Genomic DNA, 18,889 nt, shown 5'->3' on the forward strand with positions numbered 1-18,889 from the left:
CTCTCCACCCCTCATTTTCTCTCTCCCCCCCCTCATTTGCTCTCTCCCCCCCCTCATTTGCTCTCTCTCCCCCCCTCATTTGCTCTCTCTTCCCCCTCTTTTGCTCTTACCCCCCCCTCTTTTGCTCTCTCTTCCCCCTCTTTTGCTCTCCCTCTTTTTTTTCTCTCTACCCCCTCTCTTGCTATCTCTCCCCCACTATCCCCCCGTCTTTTGCTCTCTCTACCCCTCTATCCCCCCTCATTTGCTCTCTCTTCCCCTCTATCTCCCTACTCTTTTGCTCTCTCTCCCCACTCTTTTGCTCTCTCTCCCTACTCTTTTGCTCTCTCTCCCTACTCTTTTGCTCTCTCTCCCTACTCTTTTGCTCTCTCTCCCCACTCTTTTGCTCTCTCTCCCCTCTCTTTTGCTCTCTCTCCCCTCTCTTTTGCTATCTCTCCCCCTTCTTTTGCTCTCTCTCCCCCCCCTCTTTTGCTCTCTCTCCTCCCTCTTTTGCTCTCTCCCCCCCTCTTTTGCTCTCTCTCCCCCCTCTTGTGCTCTCTCCCCCCTCTTTTGCTCTCTCTCCCCCCCTCTTTTGCTCTCTCTCCCCCTCTTTTGCTCCGTCTCCCCCCCTCTTTTGCTCTCTCCCCCCCCTCTTTTGCTCTCTCTCCCCCCCCTCTTTTGCTCTCTCTCCCCCCCCTCTTTTGCTCTCTCTCCCCCTCTTTTGCTCTCTCCCCCCTCATTTGCTCTCTCTCCTCTCTCTTTTGCTCTCTCTCCTCTCTCTTTTGCTCTCTCTCCTCTCTCTTCCCCCTCTTTTGCTCTCTCTCCTCTCTCTTCCCCCTCTTTTGCTCTCCCCCCCCCCTTTTGCTCCCTCTCTCTCCTTTTTTCTCTCTCTCTCTCTCTCCTCTCCCCCCTCTTTGGCTCTCTCACTCTCTCCCTCTTTTGCCCTGTCTCCCTCTCTTTTGCTTTCTCTCCTCTCCCCCCTCTTTTGCTCTCCCCCTCTTTTGCTCTCTCTCCACACACCCCTTTTTTACTCCCCCCCCTCTGTTGCTCTCTATCCTCCCTCTCTTTTCCTCTTTCTCCTTTTCACTATCTCTCGACCACGCCCACATGACCACGCCCCCATCAGGGGCGCTCCTGCCAACCACGCCCCCTTCACGTGCACACCTGACCAAGCCCCTCGCCACGACCATCCGGCCACACCCCCATCACGGCTCTCCCGTCCGGCCACGCCCCCCACTACGGCACTCATCCTTTCTGCTGCTTAAGACCAGGTAAGTTTGTCCTAGCGCAGTGAGACTGCGCATGACTGCATCTGACAAACATACCTGGCCTTTTATTATATAGGATATATATATATATATATATATATATATATATATATATATATATATATATACACCTCTGGTGTATGCTGTGATTCATGTGTCTGACATTAACTATCGGCTGTCAGTCTTTCAGCGCTGTCTCTAGCTTTGGATACACGGAATTTGATGTAGTCATGACAATCTTTTGTTGATTGCTCAATACGTGTTGACGCAAGTACTTCTGCGTGTTGTAGCCATGATTTGGGGGGTTTTCACGAGAGAAGTGTGACATCATTCTGTGCGTCATGAGCTATGGGTAGAGCGCTTGTTTTACATATTGACAGTTCACACTGAATGTATTCTCATCAATGTGCTCACGGCTTTGAGATTGGTGTGTTTATATAGTCGTTATATCCATTATGTGAGGTATATTGAATGTCTCTGGGTCACATTGAAGAGGTGTTATCACTTTACAATTAGGTAAATGTATTTACGTTACCATGTGTATGTAATTCAATGTGATTAAGTGCATATTTTGTTTTTATTTAAACTTGTGAATAAGCTGTTTTTAAGTATGCTACTTGAGGAAGTTTGAGCTTGCGAAACGCGTCCAGCTGTATTTTAGCATTTTTATCACTGCTATCCTGTTTGGTGCTTGATGAACACTGTGGGAGATCAGGACTACCGCTTATACCGAGTGTGAGCTATGTGGAGAGCTCCTAATTACCCAGACTGTCTAATATTGCACTTTGAGATAGGTGCTTGGAATCTGTAAGTACCTTTCTAAAGGGGTGATTCTAGTATCAAGTTGGGGATCTTACTCCGGAGAAAATACTCCATTGGAGCGCCTTCTTTTTGGTTTCATTATTATACAGATATTGTCTATCTTTCTGAAGAGCTGCCCTTTGGTGTGTGTTTGTCCATTGGAATTATCATCTGCCTGCTGTGTGGCGCCTCTGTGATTCTCATTATCACTGGCTAAAGTGTGAAATGAGTATTTGTTTTTATTTCACCTTTAACAACTTGCTTGTGAAATAAACATGCAAAGACCTCATGAGATAAATAATTGTATACTTGTTGCAAATCATTTAGAAAAGGATATTGGGGTAATTTAAATCCAGCGACTAAAGGTAATCCGAAAACATAGCCTGGGTTCCCACTGAGCGATGTTGTGCCAGTCACCTGTGCCTATAAGAGAACAAAAGGTAAAAGCTTAAATCTATACGTGTACTTGACAGCAGAGCTAGTAAAACCTTACTGATTGGGTTTATTATTTATCATCCAAACAAATAACTATAAACCGTTACCAAATATGGTTAAAGATGTCTCAGAAACGAAGGGAGCATAAGTTTTTTTTAAATAAACAGTACTTAGTTATAATGACAAGCATTTCTAATTAAATATTTATCAAGTAAATATTGTCATGAACTATGTTTAGTGCATCTCTTCTAGTCTGACTATTATAAGGCTTTGGAGTCTGAAAAAACACATTATATATATATATATATATATATATATATATATATATATATATATATATATAGTGCGTTTCCCATTGCTTGTTGAAAAAGGTACAATTTTATAGCCAAGCATAACGTGCATTTCTATTGCAAACTATTTATTATGCAATAAATTATTGGCCACACTATATACTTAAATGCACCATTCTTACAGGTGTTTTTCATATGGAGATACTAAATAATACTAAATGTAATACCAATGTTAGATTACATTTAACAAATAATTCTTCGAAGGGAGCATAAGTTTTTTTTAAATAAACAGTACTTAGTTATAATGACAAGCATTTCTAATTAAATATTTATCAAGTAAATATTGTCATGAACTATGTTTAGTGCATCTCTTCTAGTCTGACTATTATAAGGCTTTGGAGTCTGAAAAAACACATTATATATATATATATATATATATATATATATATATATATATATATATATAGTGCATTTCCCATTGCTTGTTGAAAAAGGTACAATTTTATAGCCAAGCATAACGTGCATTTCTATTGCAAACTATTTATTATGCAATAAATTATTGGCCACACTATATACTTAAATGCACCATTCTTACAGGTGTTTTTCATATGGAGATACTAAATAATACTAAATGTAATACCAATGTTAGATTACATTTAACAAATAATTCTTCCTACTCACTTTGTGATAACATTGTTTCTGCAACTATACTACTATTTTTTCTGTTTTACACTTTAAGTCTGCAAAACAGTCTAATGTGTTTGTCATTGTAGCACTGTGGGGCCATTTTGATAGGGGAGGTACATGTTAGAGCAATTTTGGCATATCTTTCTTTATTAAGACATAAATAGTTCAGCCGGCAAAAAATAAATACACATGAAAGAATGCTGCAAGGCTCTATTTCTAATAAAAATGACATTAAGCCCCTTTAACATAAATGTTTGATGGGAACAGGGGCCTTAATTGGTTTGGTCATATAATTGTAAAAGAGAGATGTGAATGAACATAGTTTACTTCCCTGGACATGCTGCACAGTAGACTGAGCACAGCAAGTACACAGGACTGAAGAGAACATCAGAAGACTTTCCTCATACATTTCCTTGTTTTCATTTTGCCATCAGGCATAAAAATAGTTTCACGTTGGTTGCCGTGCAACACCGCCCCTGCCTGCACACAGCCAATCACGCACGGACAGGAGCTGTTAATCTCCCCAGTCGGACGAGATCAGGGAGATTGAAAATCTCCACCTAAGAGGTGGAGAAGAGGTTAGGAAGCAGTGACCACTGCTTGATAAATACTGACTGCAGGTTGTTTTGTGAGAACCTGCAGTCGTAGTGAGGTGAAGGGCTTAATAAATCGAGCCCTAAGAAACAGTAACCAACCCATCAGGGAAAACACATTCATAATAATGAGATCCTGGGACAGAAGGTTGTGAATCTTAATCCAATAATCTCAAAAAGTAAATAATTCTGTCCTGCCCGTAGGACATGCATTCATGTGAAGAAATCATTCTCCTAGATCACTGGCTTTCAAACCTGTCTTAAGGCCTTCACAACAGGCAGGTTTTTAGGATTACCTTGAATGAGAGCAGGTAAAATAACCATGTTTACTAATCAGCTGATTATTTCACCTGTGCTCCAGTTCAGATATCCTCAAAATGTGGCCTGTTAGGGAGGCCTGAGAAAATGTTTGAAAACTAGTGTCCTAGATGAATAATGATTTGAGTGTGCTCAAAAGTTCAGAAGATCTGAAATTTGAGGATGCAACACTGACTGGAGAGCGCAGTACTTTAGACCTAAATATATTAGACATTTATAGATCACCCCAAATTGAACAGACTGGCAGGAAGCACCATCCTCTGAAGTACCTGCTTTTCACCATAAACCAGTTGAGAAGCAAATTCACTGAGTGGGAAAGGGAATCCCTTAAGGAACATCTCAGGTGCCATGTTTGCATTGAGCTAGAAAACTCAGCTGCAAGGAACGTATATAGAACAAAACAAAAGGAAAAAAAACTCTAGGGCAGCAACCAACAAATTAAGACCCACTATGCAATCTCTTGTGCAGGTATAATACATGGACCTTAAGGGGCTGATACCCCTTGACAGATGTGTAGCTAGCATTATTTCCAGAAAAGCAGATTCAGGGTCATGGTATCCAGTAGCTTGTGGCATGGTTAAAGAGACATGAAACATTTAAAAATGGTTAAAGCGAAACTTAAGTAAAATAAAAAAACGCTCATGTTTCCAATAGAGCATGCACAGCTTCCTATTTACTTCCATTATCAAATTATGCCCAGTCATTTTATATGAACTCCTACTGAGCATGTGCAAGAGTTCACAGTGTACACATATATGAGCTATTGCATTGTATTTTTATTATGCAATTGTTGGTTGTGCAATTCTACTGTATTTAATGTTCTTTTAATAGTATGTGAAAATAGACATTGCAAAATTCTTTACTTTGCCACATTTTCCTTTAATTAAACTGTGAAATAATGGGTTTTCTGATTCCTGTAAAAACTGGAAGTACATCTGTAGACCTCACAAGCCTAAAATCATACACTGTCACTGTTTGATCATTGTTAAAACTCATTTATTTATACCTGCGCACATTTTTTTTAGCAGAGAAGATGTAAGAGCCTTTAAAAGGGTACTACAAAACAACCCCTAACAAAATGACAGTGGCTGCCCAAGGACTAGGACTGCCCAAGGACTAAAATAATTAATAAAAGGTATATGAATATATTAAATTTTGGGACAAACTGTCTTAATCCCCCCCCCCCTTTTTTTTATCTTCTTGCTTGTTCTTTCTTCTTCCCCTATGGGTGTATTCTGCATAGAGTACATAAGTTGACGTTATATAGAAAAATATGGAGTTAAAAAAACTTTAAGGTGGTATCATGGAACACTGGAGGAATTACATCTCCCATTAAAAGGAAAGCTTTAGACATTTAAACAAAATAGGTACAGATGTAGCTTTAATACAGGAGACCGATTTAAACGCAGTAGAGAATGTTAAACTTAAATTTAGTTGGGTTGGTAAAATAATAGCTTCTGATTGTAGGACTAGGAAGAGAGGAGTTGCTATACTTATTAATAAAAAACTAAATTATAAAATATTGGGAAAAGTTATTGATCCTAATGAGCGAATAGTCATTATTAAAGTTAATATTAATTCAGAAGTTTTTACAATTTGCAATGTGTATGGACCCAATGAGTTTAACAAAAAATGCTGGGATAACCTTCAGGTTAAATTACTAGAATATTATGTCAGAGTATCTGTGAGTAACATTAAATAAACTACAGATGTATTGTAGAATTTAATATTTCATTTTTAGCTAAAATCTAATTTGACATGAATAGGCCGATTAATCGGCCGATTATTTTTTCGATTAATCAACTAATTGGATAAAAAATAAATTAATACATTTTTCCTATATTTTAAATAAAAAGGAAATTTATGCTTACCTGATAAATTGATTTCTTCTACGATACGATGAGTCCACGGATTCATCCTTTACTTGTGGGATATTATCCTCCTGCTAACAGGAAGTGGCAAAGAGCACCACAGCACAGCTGTCTATATAGCTCCTCCCTTGACTCCACCCCCTAGTCTTTCGACCGAAGGTATAGGAAGAAAAAGGAGAAACTAAAAGGTGCAGAGGTGACTGAAGTTTTAAACACAAAAATAAATCTGTCTTAAATTGACAGGGAGGGCCGTGGACTCGTCGTATCGTAGAAGAAATCAATTTATCAGGTAAGCATCAATTTCCTTTTCTTCTACTAGATACGACGAGTCCACGGATTCATCCTTTACTTGTGGGATACAATACCAAAGCTACAGGACACGGATGAACGGGAGGGACAAGACAGATACCTAAACAGAAGGCACCACTGCTTGAAGAACTTTTCTCCCAAAAATAGCCCCAGAAGAAGCAAAAGTATCAAATTTGTAAAATTTGGAAAAGTTATGAAGGGAGGACCAAGTCGCAGCCTTACAAATCTGTTCAACAGAAGCATAGTTTTTTCAGGAGGCTGCTGTCCAGCAGTCTCGTATGCCAAACGGATGATGCTTTTCAGCCAAAAAGAGAGGTAGCCGTAGCTTTTTGACCCCTACGCTTTCCAGAATAGACAACAAATAGAGAAGATGTTTGACGGAAATCCTTGGTCGCTTGTAAGTAAAACTTCAAGGCACGAACCACGTCCAAGTTATGTAACAGACGCTCCTTCTTAGAAGAAGGACTAGGACATAGAGAAGGAACAACAATTTCCTGATTAATATTCTTATTTGAAACAACCTTAGGAAGGAATCCAGGTTTAGTACGCAAAACCACCTTATCAGAGTCGCATTGTAACGCAGAAAGCTCAGAAACTCTTTGAGCATTAGAGATAGCAACTAAAAACAGAACATTCCAAGATAGAAGTTTAATATCTATGAAATGCATGGGTTCAAACGGAACCCCTTGAAGAACATTTAGAACTAAATTCAAACTCCATGGCGGAGCAACAGGTTTAAACACAGGCTTGATTCTAACTAAAGCCTGACAAAACGACTGAACATCTGGGACATCTGCCAGACGCTTGTGTAGTAAGATTGACAAAGCAGAAATCTGTCCCTTTAAGGAACTAGCTGATAATCCCTTCTCCAATCCATCTTGGAGAAAGGACAAAATCCTAGGAATCCTGATCCTACTCCATGAGTAGTCCTTGGATTCGCACCAATAAAGATATTTAAGCCATATCTTATGGTAAATTTTCCTAGTGACAGGCTTTCGAGCCTGAATTAAAGGTATCAATGACCGACTCAGAGAATCCCCGCTTAGATAAAATCAAGCGTTCAATCTCCATGAAGTCAGTTGCAGAGAAATTAGATTTGGATGTTGGAACAGACCTTGAATGAGAAGGTCCTGTCTCAGTGGCAGTTTCCAGGTGGCAGAGATGAAATTTCCACCAGATCTGCATACCAAGTCCTGCGTGGCCACGCAGGCGCTATCAAGATTACCGAAGCCCTCTCCTGTTTGATTCTTGCAATCAGACGAGGTAGGAGAGGAAAAGGAGGAAACACATAAGCCAGGTTGAACGACCAAGGTACTGCTAGAACATCTATCAGTACTGCTTGAGGATCCCTTGATCTGGACCCGTAACAAGGAAGTTTGGCATTCTGACGAGATGCCATCAGATCCAATTCCGGTGTGCCACATTGATGGATCAATGCCGCAAACACCTCCGGATGGAGCTCCCACTCCCCCGGATGAAAAGTCTGACAACTTAGAGTGGCAAGAGTGAGTCTCTGCCCATCGAATTATCTTGGAAACCTCTATCATCGCTAGAGAACTCTTTGTTCCCCCTTGATGATTGATATATTCTACAGTCGTGATATTGTCCGACTGGAATCTGATGAATTTGGCCGAAGCCAGCTGAGGCCACGGTTGAAGTGAGTTGAATATGGCTCTCAGTTCCAGAATATTTATTGGTAGTAGGGACTCCTCCTGAGTCCAAACACCCTGAGCCTTCAGGGAATTCCAGACTGCACCCCAGCCTAAGAGGCTGGCGTCCGTCGTCACTATGACCCATTCTGGCCTGCAGAAGAACATTCCCTGGGACAGATGATCCTGTGACAACCACCAATGAAGAGAGTCTCTGGTCTCTAGATCCAGATTTATCCGAGGAGATAAATCTGCATAATCCCCATTCCACTGTCTGAGCATGCACAGCTGCAGTGGTCTGAGATGCAAGCGAGCAAATGGAACTATGTCCATTGCCGCTACCATTAACCCAATGACCTCCATACACTGCGCCACTGATGGCCGAGGAATGGTATGAAGTGCTCGGCAAGTAGTTAAGATCTTTGATTTTCTGACCTCCGTCAGAAAAATTTTCATGTCTACCGAGTCTATCAGAGTTCCTAGGAATGGAACTCTTGTCAGAGGAACAAGTGAACTCTTTTTTTATGTTCACCTTCCACCCGTGAGTTCTTTGAAAAGCCAACACGGTGTCCGTGTGAGATTTGGCTAGATGGTAAGTCGACGCCTGAATCAAGATATCATCCAGATAGGGCGCCACTGCTATGCCTCGCGGCCTTAGAACCGCCAGAAGGGACTCTAGCACCTTTGTGAAGATTCTGGGAGCTGTGGCCAACCCAAAAGGAAGGGCCACAAACTGGTAATGTTTGTCCAGAAAGGCGAACCTGAGGAACTGGTGATGATCTTTGTGGATAGGAATGTGAAGATACGCATCCTTCAAATCCACTGTGGTCATATATTGACCCTCCTGGATCATTGGTAAAACTGTTTGTATGGTCTCCATCTTGAACGATGGGACTCTGAGAAATTTGTTTAGACTTTTGAGGTCTAAAATCGGTCTGAAGGTTTCCTCTTTTTTGGGAACCACGAACAGATTTAAGTAAAACCCCTGCCCTTGTTCTAAGTTTGGAACTGGGCAGATTACCCACATGGTATATAGGTCTTCTACACAGCGTAAGAACGCCTCTCTTTTTGTCTGGTTTACAGACAAACGTGAAAGATGAAATCTCCCTCTTGGGAGAGAATCCTTGAATTCTAGACGATACCCCCCTGGGTCACAATTTCTAATGCCCAGGAATCCAGAACGTCTCTTGCCCAAGCCTGAGTGAAGAGAGAAAGTCTGCCCCCTACTAGATCCGGTCCCGGATCGGGGGCTGCCCCTTCATGCTGTCTTGGTAGCAGCAGCGGGCTTCTTGGCCTGTTTACCTTTATTCCAGGTCTGGTTAGGTCTCCAGACTGACTTGGATTGTGCAAAGTTTCCCTCCTGCTTGGTGGTGGAGGAGGAAGTAGAGGGACCACCTTTAAAGTTTCGAAAGGAACGAAAATTATTTTGTTTGGTCCTCATTTTAAGCGTCTTGTCCTGAGGAAGGGCATGACCTTTACCTCCAGTAATGTCGGAAATTATCTCCTTTAGTTCAGGCCCGAATAGGGTCTTACCCTTAAAAGGAATAGCTAAAAGCTTAGATTTAGATGACACATCAGCAGACCAAGACTTAAGCCATAACGCTCTACGCGCTAAAATGGCAAAGCCTGCATTCTTAGCTGCTAATTTAGCCATTTGGAAAGCGGCATCTGTAATAAAAGAATTAGCTAGCTTGAGAGCCTTAATTCTATCCAAAATATCATCTAATGGGGTCTCAGCCTTTAGAGACTCCTCTAGAGCCTCGAACCAAAAAGCTGCTACAGTAGTTACTGGAACAATGCACGCTATAGGTTGTAGAAGAAAACCCTGATGAATAAACAATTTCTTTAGAAGACCCTCTAATTTTTTATCCATAGGATCTTTGAAAGCACAACTGTCCTCAATAGGTATAGTTGTACGCTTAACCAGGGTAGAAATAGCTCCCTCCACCTTAGGGACCGTCTGCCACGAATCCCTAATGGTGTCAGATATGGAAACATTTTCTTAAAAGTAGGAGGGGGAGAGAACGGAATGCCTGGTATATCCCATTCCTTAGTAACAATGTCCAAAATTCTTCTAGGGACTGGAAAATCATTAGTGTAAGTAGGGACCTCTAGATATTTATCCATTTTACACAATTTCTCTGGTGGGATGACAATAGGGTCACAATCAGCCAGAGTCGCTAAAACCTCCCTGAGTAACAAGCGGAGGTGTTCAAGCTTAAACTTAAAGGCCGTCACATCTGAGTCTGTTTGAGGGAACATCTTTCCTGAATCAGAAAGCTCTCCCTCAGACAGCAAGTCCCCCACCCCCAAATCAGAACACTGTGAGGGTACATCGGAGATGGCCAATAAAGCATCAGAGGGCTCAGCATTTACTCTAATACCGGACCTGCTGCGCTTACCCTGTAAACCTGGCAGTTTAGATAATACCTCTGTAAGGGTAGTAGACATAACTGCAGCCATATATTGCAGGGTGAAAGAATTAGACGTGCTAGAAGTACTAGGCGTCGCTTGGGCGGGCGTTAAAAGTTGTGACACTTGGGGAGAAGTAGATGGCATAACCTGATTCTCTTCTGACTGAGAATCATCCTGAGACATACTTTTATCAGCTAAAATAATGTTCTTTGCAATGTAAGGCTCTTTCAGTACATGAGGGACACATATGAAGTGGGGGTTCCACAATGGCTTATAAACACAAAGAACACTGACTTTCTTCAATGTCAGACATGTTGAACAGACTAGTAATAACAGCACAAGTCGTTAACAACCTTTATTACATAGGAAAAACAATCAGCAAAAAAAAAAACAAGTACTGCGCCTTTAAGAATAAAAATAGTACACTGTTTTTTAAAAATTGCTAAAACGTTATGCAAAATGATTAATTTCGATTATGTGTGAACCTAATGTGCAATCGGATATTGCACCACAAGTAAACAGGAGAGTTAACCCTTTAATTCGAATGTTTAGCCCACAAAAAGTGTTATGCAGAGAAAAATTGTTAAACTGACCCTGCACCTCGCCACAGCTCTGCTGTGGCGCCTACCTGCCCCAAAGGACTGGGTCTCACTCCGAAAAACAGCCTCACAGTCTGGTCCCAACCGGAGCTAATGGCTGCTGTTCTCTTCAAGCTCTAATTGCGCACTGAGGCACGAAATTAGGCCCCGCCCATCATCCTCGATGTGCAAATAACTTAAGCAACCGCATGGGAAGCGGTTTTAAGAAAAACGGCCATGAATAAATGTTATCTAATAAACATATATGCCATGTGGACCCCTCAGTATCACAAAATGTCAGCCCTGATGAGTCTCATATTTAATAAAGTAAGCGTTTCTAGGCTGCCCCGGTGTCTTCAAACATATAGCCCATAAGTGTCCCCTGTTGAAATCTCTCACAAGGATAATTATACACAGGTTTACAGTACCATCCTAATCAGGACTACTGCTTACCCCTTCCCAACCTGGGAAATATGTCAGCCCATTCTGATCTACAACAGTCTCCTCAGAATATAAATGACTGCACATACCTTAATGCTGCTTGCAGTAAGAAACGTTCCCCACCCTGAAGATTTTTCTTGTACTCCTCAGCAAATTTTGTGGGAACCAATATGGATCTCAGTTACAACTGCTAAGATCATCAAACTCAAGGCAGAATTCTTCTTCCATGTCCTGCCTGAGGAAAAAATAGTACTCTCCGGTACCATTTAAAATAAAAAAAATTATCACCACTTAACTTTACCCTTCCTATTACTAGCATAGGCGAAGAGAATGACTGGGGGGTGGAGTGAAGGGAGGAGCTATATAGACAGCTCTGCTGTGGTGCTCTTTGCCACTTCCTGTTAGCAGGAGGATAATATCCCACAAGTAAAGGATGAATCCGTGGACTCGTCGTATCTAGTAGAAGAAATCCACATACTGAGTGTTATAAATATAAACTTCCGATTAAAAATACTGATGGTCCATTTTTTTAAGCAGCAGAACACAGTTTTATAATTAAGCAAAACAAAACCACAAACTGTTTGTAAATAGGTAGAAGTAGAAAGAGGTAGACAATCACTGTTTATAACATTCTGTTATTCACTCTTTCAGAAATTCTGCTTGTAAAACTGAAGTATGTGTGTGGTGGGAGGTGTATTTATAGGCATTTTGTGGTTTGGGAAACTTTGCCCCCTCCTGGTAGGAATGTATATCCCATGCGTCACTTTCTCATGGACTCTTGCCATTTACTTGAAAGAAATAATGGTTATGCCAAGTAAACACTGAGATGTGTAATAAACAGCGATCATTACCAAGTACTACTGACACCTTCAGCTGTTTAGAAATGAAAGACACATCAAAGTCACAAATTATGTTTATATTTTTATATACGTAACTCTCTTACTAACAGTCATTTGTAATATCAGTAGCAGATCTACTCAACACAGGGCCCTGGTGCAGAAGTTTTTTGGGCCCCCTGAAGGCAACTCAGTAATAAGAAATAGTAATAATATGCTTCTCTGTACACACCGCACTTTATAATTATGTGTCTATAAACTGATGAGTATGCTGCACTGTATAATGATGTGTCTATAAACTGATGAGTATGCTGCACTGTATAATGATGTGTCTATAAACTGATGAGTATGCTGCACTGTATAATGATGTGTCTATAAACTGATGAGTATGCTGCACTGTATAATGATGTGTCTATAAACTGATGAGTATGCTGCACTGTATAATGATGTGTCTATAAACTGATGAGTATGCTGCACTGTATAATGATGTGTCTATAAACTGATGAGTATGCTGCACTGTATAATGATGTGTCTATAAACTGATGAGTATGCTGCACTGTATAATGATGTGTCTATAAACTGATGAGTATGCTGCACTGTATAATGATGTGTCTATAAACTGATGAGTATGCTGCACTGTATAATGATGTGTCTATAAACTGATGAGTATGCTGCACTGTATAATGATGTGTTAATTATAGAGTGCAGCAAACTCATCAGTTTATAAACACATCATTATACAGTGCAGCATACTCATCAGTTTATAGACACATCATTATACAGTGCAGCATACTCATCAGTTTATAAACACATCATTATACAGTGCAGCAAACTCATCAGTTTATAGTGTGTCTATAAACTGATGAGTATGCTGCACTGTATAATGATGTGTCTATAAACTGATGAGTATGCTGCACTGTATAATGATGTGTCTATAAACTGATGAGTATGCTGCACTGTATAATGATGTGTCTATAAACTGATGAGTATGCTGCACTGTATAATGATGTGTCTATAAACTGATGAGTATGCTGCACTGTATAATGATGTGTCTATAAACTGATGAGTATGCTGCACTGTATAATGATGTGTCTATAAACTGATGAGTATGCTGCACTGTATAATGATGTGTCTATAAACTGATGAGTATGCTGCACTGTATAATGATGTGTCTATAAACTGATGAGTATGCTGCACTGTATAATGATGTGTCTATAAACTGATGAGTATGCTGCACTGTATAATGATGTGTCTATAAACTGATGAGTATGCTGCACTGTATAATGATGTGTCTATAAACTGATGAGTATGCTGCACTGTATAATGATGTGTCTATAAACTGATGAGTATGCTGCACTGTATAATGATGTGTCTATAAACTGATGAGTATGCTGCACTGTATAATGATGTGTCTATAAACTGATGAGTATGCTGCACTGTATAATGATGTGTCTATAAACTGATGAGTATGCTGCACTGTATAATGATGTGTCTATAAACTGATGAGTATGCTGCACTGTATAATGATGTGTCTATAAACTGATGAGTATGCTGCACTGTATAATGATGTGTCTATAAACTGATGAGTATGCTGCACTGTATAATGATGTGTCTATAAACTGATGAGTATGCTGCACTGTATAATGATGTGTCTATAAACTGATGAGTATGCTGCACTGTATAATGATGTGTCTATAAACTGATGAGTATGCTGCACTGTACAGTATAATGATGTGTCTATAAACTGATGAGTATGCTGCACTGTATAATGATGTGTTTATAAACTGATGAGTATGCTGTACTGTATAATGATGTGTTTATAAACTGATGAGTATGCTGCACTGTATAACGATGTGTTTATAAACTGATGAGTATGCTGCACTGTATAACAATGTGTCTATAAACTGATGAGTATGCTGCACTATATAATGATGTGTTTATAAACTGATGAGTATGCTGCACTGTATAATGATGTGTCTATAAACTGATGAGTATGCTGCACTGTATAACAATGTGTCTATAAACTGATGAGTATGCTGCACTGTATAACAATGTGTCTATAAACTGATGAGTATGCTGCACTATATAATGATGTGTTTATAAACTGATGAGTATGCTGCACTGTATAATGATGTGTCTATAAACTGATGAGTATGCTGCACTGTATAACAATGTGTCTATAAACTGATGAGTATGCTGCACTGTATAACAATGTGTCTATAAACTGATGAGTATGCTGCACTGTATAATGATGTGTTTATAAACTGATGAGTATGCTGCACTGTATAATTGTGTGTCTATAAACTGATGAGTATGCTGCACTGTATAATTGTGTGTCTATAAACTGATGAGTATGCTGCACTGTATAATGATGTGTCTATAAACTGATGAGTATGCTGCACTGTATAATTGTGTGTCTATAAACTGATGAGTATGCTGCACTGTATAATTGTGTGTCTATAAACTGATGAGTATGCTGCACTGTATAATGATGCGTCTATAAACTGTTGAGTATGCTGCACTGTATAATGATGTGTTTATAAACTGATGAGTATGCTGCACTGTATAATGATGTGTCTATACACTGATGAGTATGCTGCACTGTATAATGATGTGTCTATAAACTGATGAGTATGCTGCACTGTATAATGATGTGTCTATAAACTGATGAGTATGCTGCACTGTATAATGATGTGTCTATAAACTGATGAGTATGCTGCACTGTATAATGATGTGTCTATAAACTGATGAGTATGCTGCACTGTATAATGATGTGAGTATCTTTACACAGATAATGACCACATAAGCACATGCCTATGTATAGACTTGCTGCTATGTGGCCCCCAGCACTTGGGCCCTGGTGCCACTGCACCTACTGTATCAATGGTAGTTCCACCCCTTTGTAACATGTATGTAGCACACATATCCCCCTTTTCCCTATACATTTATTTTATATTGCTCATTAGCAAAGCAGGAGCTGCATACGTTATGACAGTGCTAGTCCCCCGCACCCACCCCAGCTATCACATGAGAGCAGGGCCTGTCAATTACCTCAAATGAGCGAGTTGGGAGTGATTTATCTACGTCCCATCTGAGGTGGCAGAGAGATTAAGAAGCAGCAGTTGTATGACCGTTGCTTCTTAACGTGTGGTGCTTTGTACATAACGTTTTGTCTGCATATTCTATCTAGTGGAATGGAACCAGACACAATTTCTTTCTTTAAAAAAATAATAGAAAAACATTCAGTATGAGTTTTAATAATTTAAATATATATTATATTTAATGTAAAGAAAGGGAGGTCCTTGAACAGAAAAAGTCACTTCTGAGTTTGAATAATAAATGTAGCTTCACACTCACAAAATGTTACAAATGAAAAAAGAAAAACTACATAATGTTACCAAAAGGAAAGGGTTGCTTACGTTTTCATTCTGGAAGTTTTTTTACTAAATACTGTGAAATTAACAGTAAAAGTGATAAAGCAAAGGGGAACCAGAGATAACATATTAAGATCATGCCTTCCCAAACAAAAACCAGCTATAAATAAATGAGTTTAGTAGTAACATCATGTATGAATAATAACGAATGTTCAGAAGAGCTATTTGGCAACATAACAAGGTCTTCATTTATAGAAGTTCCCAAAAACAAAATGACACGAGAAAATCCTTCTATCCCAGTCTACTTTTCCATCTTGTCTTAATTGCGGACATATACCAAATTAAAAAAAAGAAGAAAAAAACATAATTTATGTAAGAACTTACCTGATAAATTCATTTCTTTCATATTAACAAGAGTCCATGAGCTAGTGACGTATGGGATATACATTCCTACCAGGAGGGGCAAAGTTTCCCAAACCTTAAAATGCCTATAAATACACCCCTCACCACACCCACAAATCAGTTTAACGAATAGCCAAGAAGTGGGGTGATAAGAAAAAAAGTGCGAAGCATATAAAATAAGGAATTGGAATAATTGTGCTTTATACAAAAAAATCATAACCACCACAAAAAAGGGTGGGCCTCATGGACTCTTGTTAATATGAAAGAAATGAATTTATCAGGTAAGTTCTTACATAAATTATGTTTTCTTTCATGTAATTAACAAGAGTCCATGAGCTAGTGACGTATGGGATAATGACTACCCAAGATGTGGATCTTTCCACACAAGAGTCACTAGAGAGGGAGGGATAAAATAAAGACAGCCAATTCCTGCTGAAAATAATCCACACCCAAAATAAAGTTTAACGAAAAACATAAGCAGAAGATTCAAACTGAAATCGCTGCCTGAAGAACTTTTCTACCAAAAACTGCTTCAGAAGAAGAAAATACATCAAAATGGTAGAATTTAGTAAAAGTATGCAAAGAGGACCAAGTTGCTGCTTTGCAGATCTGGTCAACCGAAGCTTCATTCCTAAACGCCCAGGAAGTAGATACTGACCTAGTAGAATGAGCTGTAATTCTCTGAGGCGGAATTTTACCCGACTCAACATAGGCAAGATGAATTAAAGATTTCAACCAAGATGCCAAAGAAATGGCAGAAGCTTTCTGGCCTTTCCTAGAACCGGAAAAGATAACAAATAGACTAGAAGTCTTACGGAAAGATTTCGTAGCTTCAACATAATATTTCAAAGCTCTAACAACATCCAAAGAATGCAACGATTTCTCCTTAGAATTCTTAGGATTAGGACATAATGAAGGAACCACAATTTCTCTACTAATGTTGTTGGAATTCACAACCTTAGGTAAAAATTCAAAAGAAGTTCGCAACACCGCCTTATCCTGATGAAAAATCAGAAAAGGAGACTCACAAGAAAGAGCAGATAATTCAGAAACTCTTCTAGCAGAAGAGATGGCCAAAAGGAACAAAACTTTCCAAGAAAGTAATTTAATGTCCAATGAATGCATAGGTTCAAACGGAGGAGCTTGAAGAGCTCCCAGAACCAAATTCAAACTCCAAGGAGGAGAAATTGACTTAATGACAGGTTTTATACGAACCAAAGCTTGTACAAAACAATGAATATCAGGAAGAATAGCAATCTTTCTGTGAAAAAGAACAGAAAGAGCGGAGATTTGTCCTTTCAAAGAACTTGCGGACAAACCCTTATCTAAACCATCCTGAAGAAACTGTAAAATTCTCGGTATTCTAAAAGAATGCCAAGAAAAATGATGAGAAAGACACCAAGAAATATAAGTCTTCCAGACTCTATAATATATCTCTCGAGATACAGATTTACGAGCCTGTAACATAGTATTAATCACGGAGTCAGAGAAACCTCTTTGACCAAGAATCAAGCGTTCAATCTCCATACCTTTAAATTTAAGGATTTCAGATCCGGATGGAAAAAAGGACCTTGCGACAGAAGGTCTGGTCTTAACGGAAGAGTCCATGGTTGGCAAGATGCCATCCGGACAAGATCCGCATACCAAAACCTGTGAGGCCATGCCGGAGCTATTAGCAGAACAAACGAGCATTCCCTCAGAATCTTGGAGATTACTCTTGGAAGAAGAACTAGAGGCGGAAAGATATAGGCAGGATGATACTTCCAAGGAAGTGATAATGCATCCACTGCCTCCGCCTGAGGATCCCGGGATCTGGACAGATACCTGGGAAGTTTCTTGTTTAGATGAGAGGCCATCAGATCTATCTCTGGGAGCCCCCACATTTGAACAATCTGAAGAAATACCTCTGGGTGAAGAGACCATTCGCCCGGATGCAACGTTTGGCGACTGAGATAATCCGCTTCCCAATTGTCTACACCTGGGATATGAACCGCAGAGATTAGACAGGAGCCGGATTCCGCCCAAACCAAAATTCGAGATACTTCTTTCATAGCCAGAGGACTGTGAGTCCCTCCTTGATGATTGATGTATGCCACAGTTGTGACATTGTCTGTCTGAAAACAAATGAACGATTCTCTCTTCAGAAGAGGCCAAAACTGAAGAGCTCTGAAAATTGCACGGAGTTCCAAAATATTGATCGGTAATCTCACCTCCTGAGATTCCCAAACTCCTTGTGCCGTCAGAGATCCCCACACAGCTCCCCAACCTGTGAGACTTGCATCTGTTGAAATTACAGTCCAGGTCGGAAGAACAAAAGAAGCCCCCTGAATTAAACGATGGTGATCTGTCCACCACGTTAGAGAGTGTCGAACAATCGGTTTTAAAGATATTAATTGATATATCTTCGTGTAATCCCTGCACCATTGGTTCAGCATACAGAGCTGAAGAGGTCGCATGTGAAAACGAGCAAAGGGGATCGCGTCCGATGCAGCAGTCATAAGACCTAGAATTTCCATGCATAAGGCTACCGAAGGGAATGATTGAGACTGAAGGTTTCGACAAGCTGTAATCAATTTTAGACGTCTCTTGTCTGTTAAAGACAGAGTCATGGACACTGAATCTATCTGGAAACCCAGAAAGGTTACC

General features: G+C 39.8%; 1 protein-coding gene across 1 annotated transcript in view; it reads right to left on the reverse strand.

Annotated features, from left to right (window-relative positions):
• Positions 1–18,889, reverse strand: part of TCTN1 (tectonic family member 1) — a 380,029-nt gene that overhangs the window by 147,167 nt on the left and 213,973 nt on the right. The window contains exon 10 of the mRNA XM_053701719.1: positions 2,381–2,468. Within this exon, the coding sequence (XP_053557694.1) occupies positions 2,381–2,468 (88 nt within the window). The remainder of the gene's footprint in view (positions 1–2,380; positions 2,469–18,889) is intronic.

This window comes from Bombina bombina, chromosome 2 (assembly GCF_027579735.1).
Source record: "Bombina bombina isolate aBomBom1 chromosome 2, aBomBom1.pri, whole genome shotgun sequence".
NCBI classification, from domain to species: domain Eukaryota; kingdom Metazoa; phylum Chordata; class Amphibia; order Anura; family Bombinatoridae; genus Bombina; species Bombina bombina.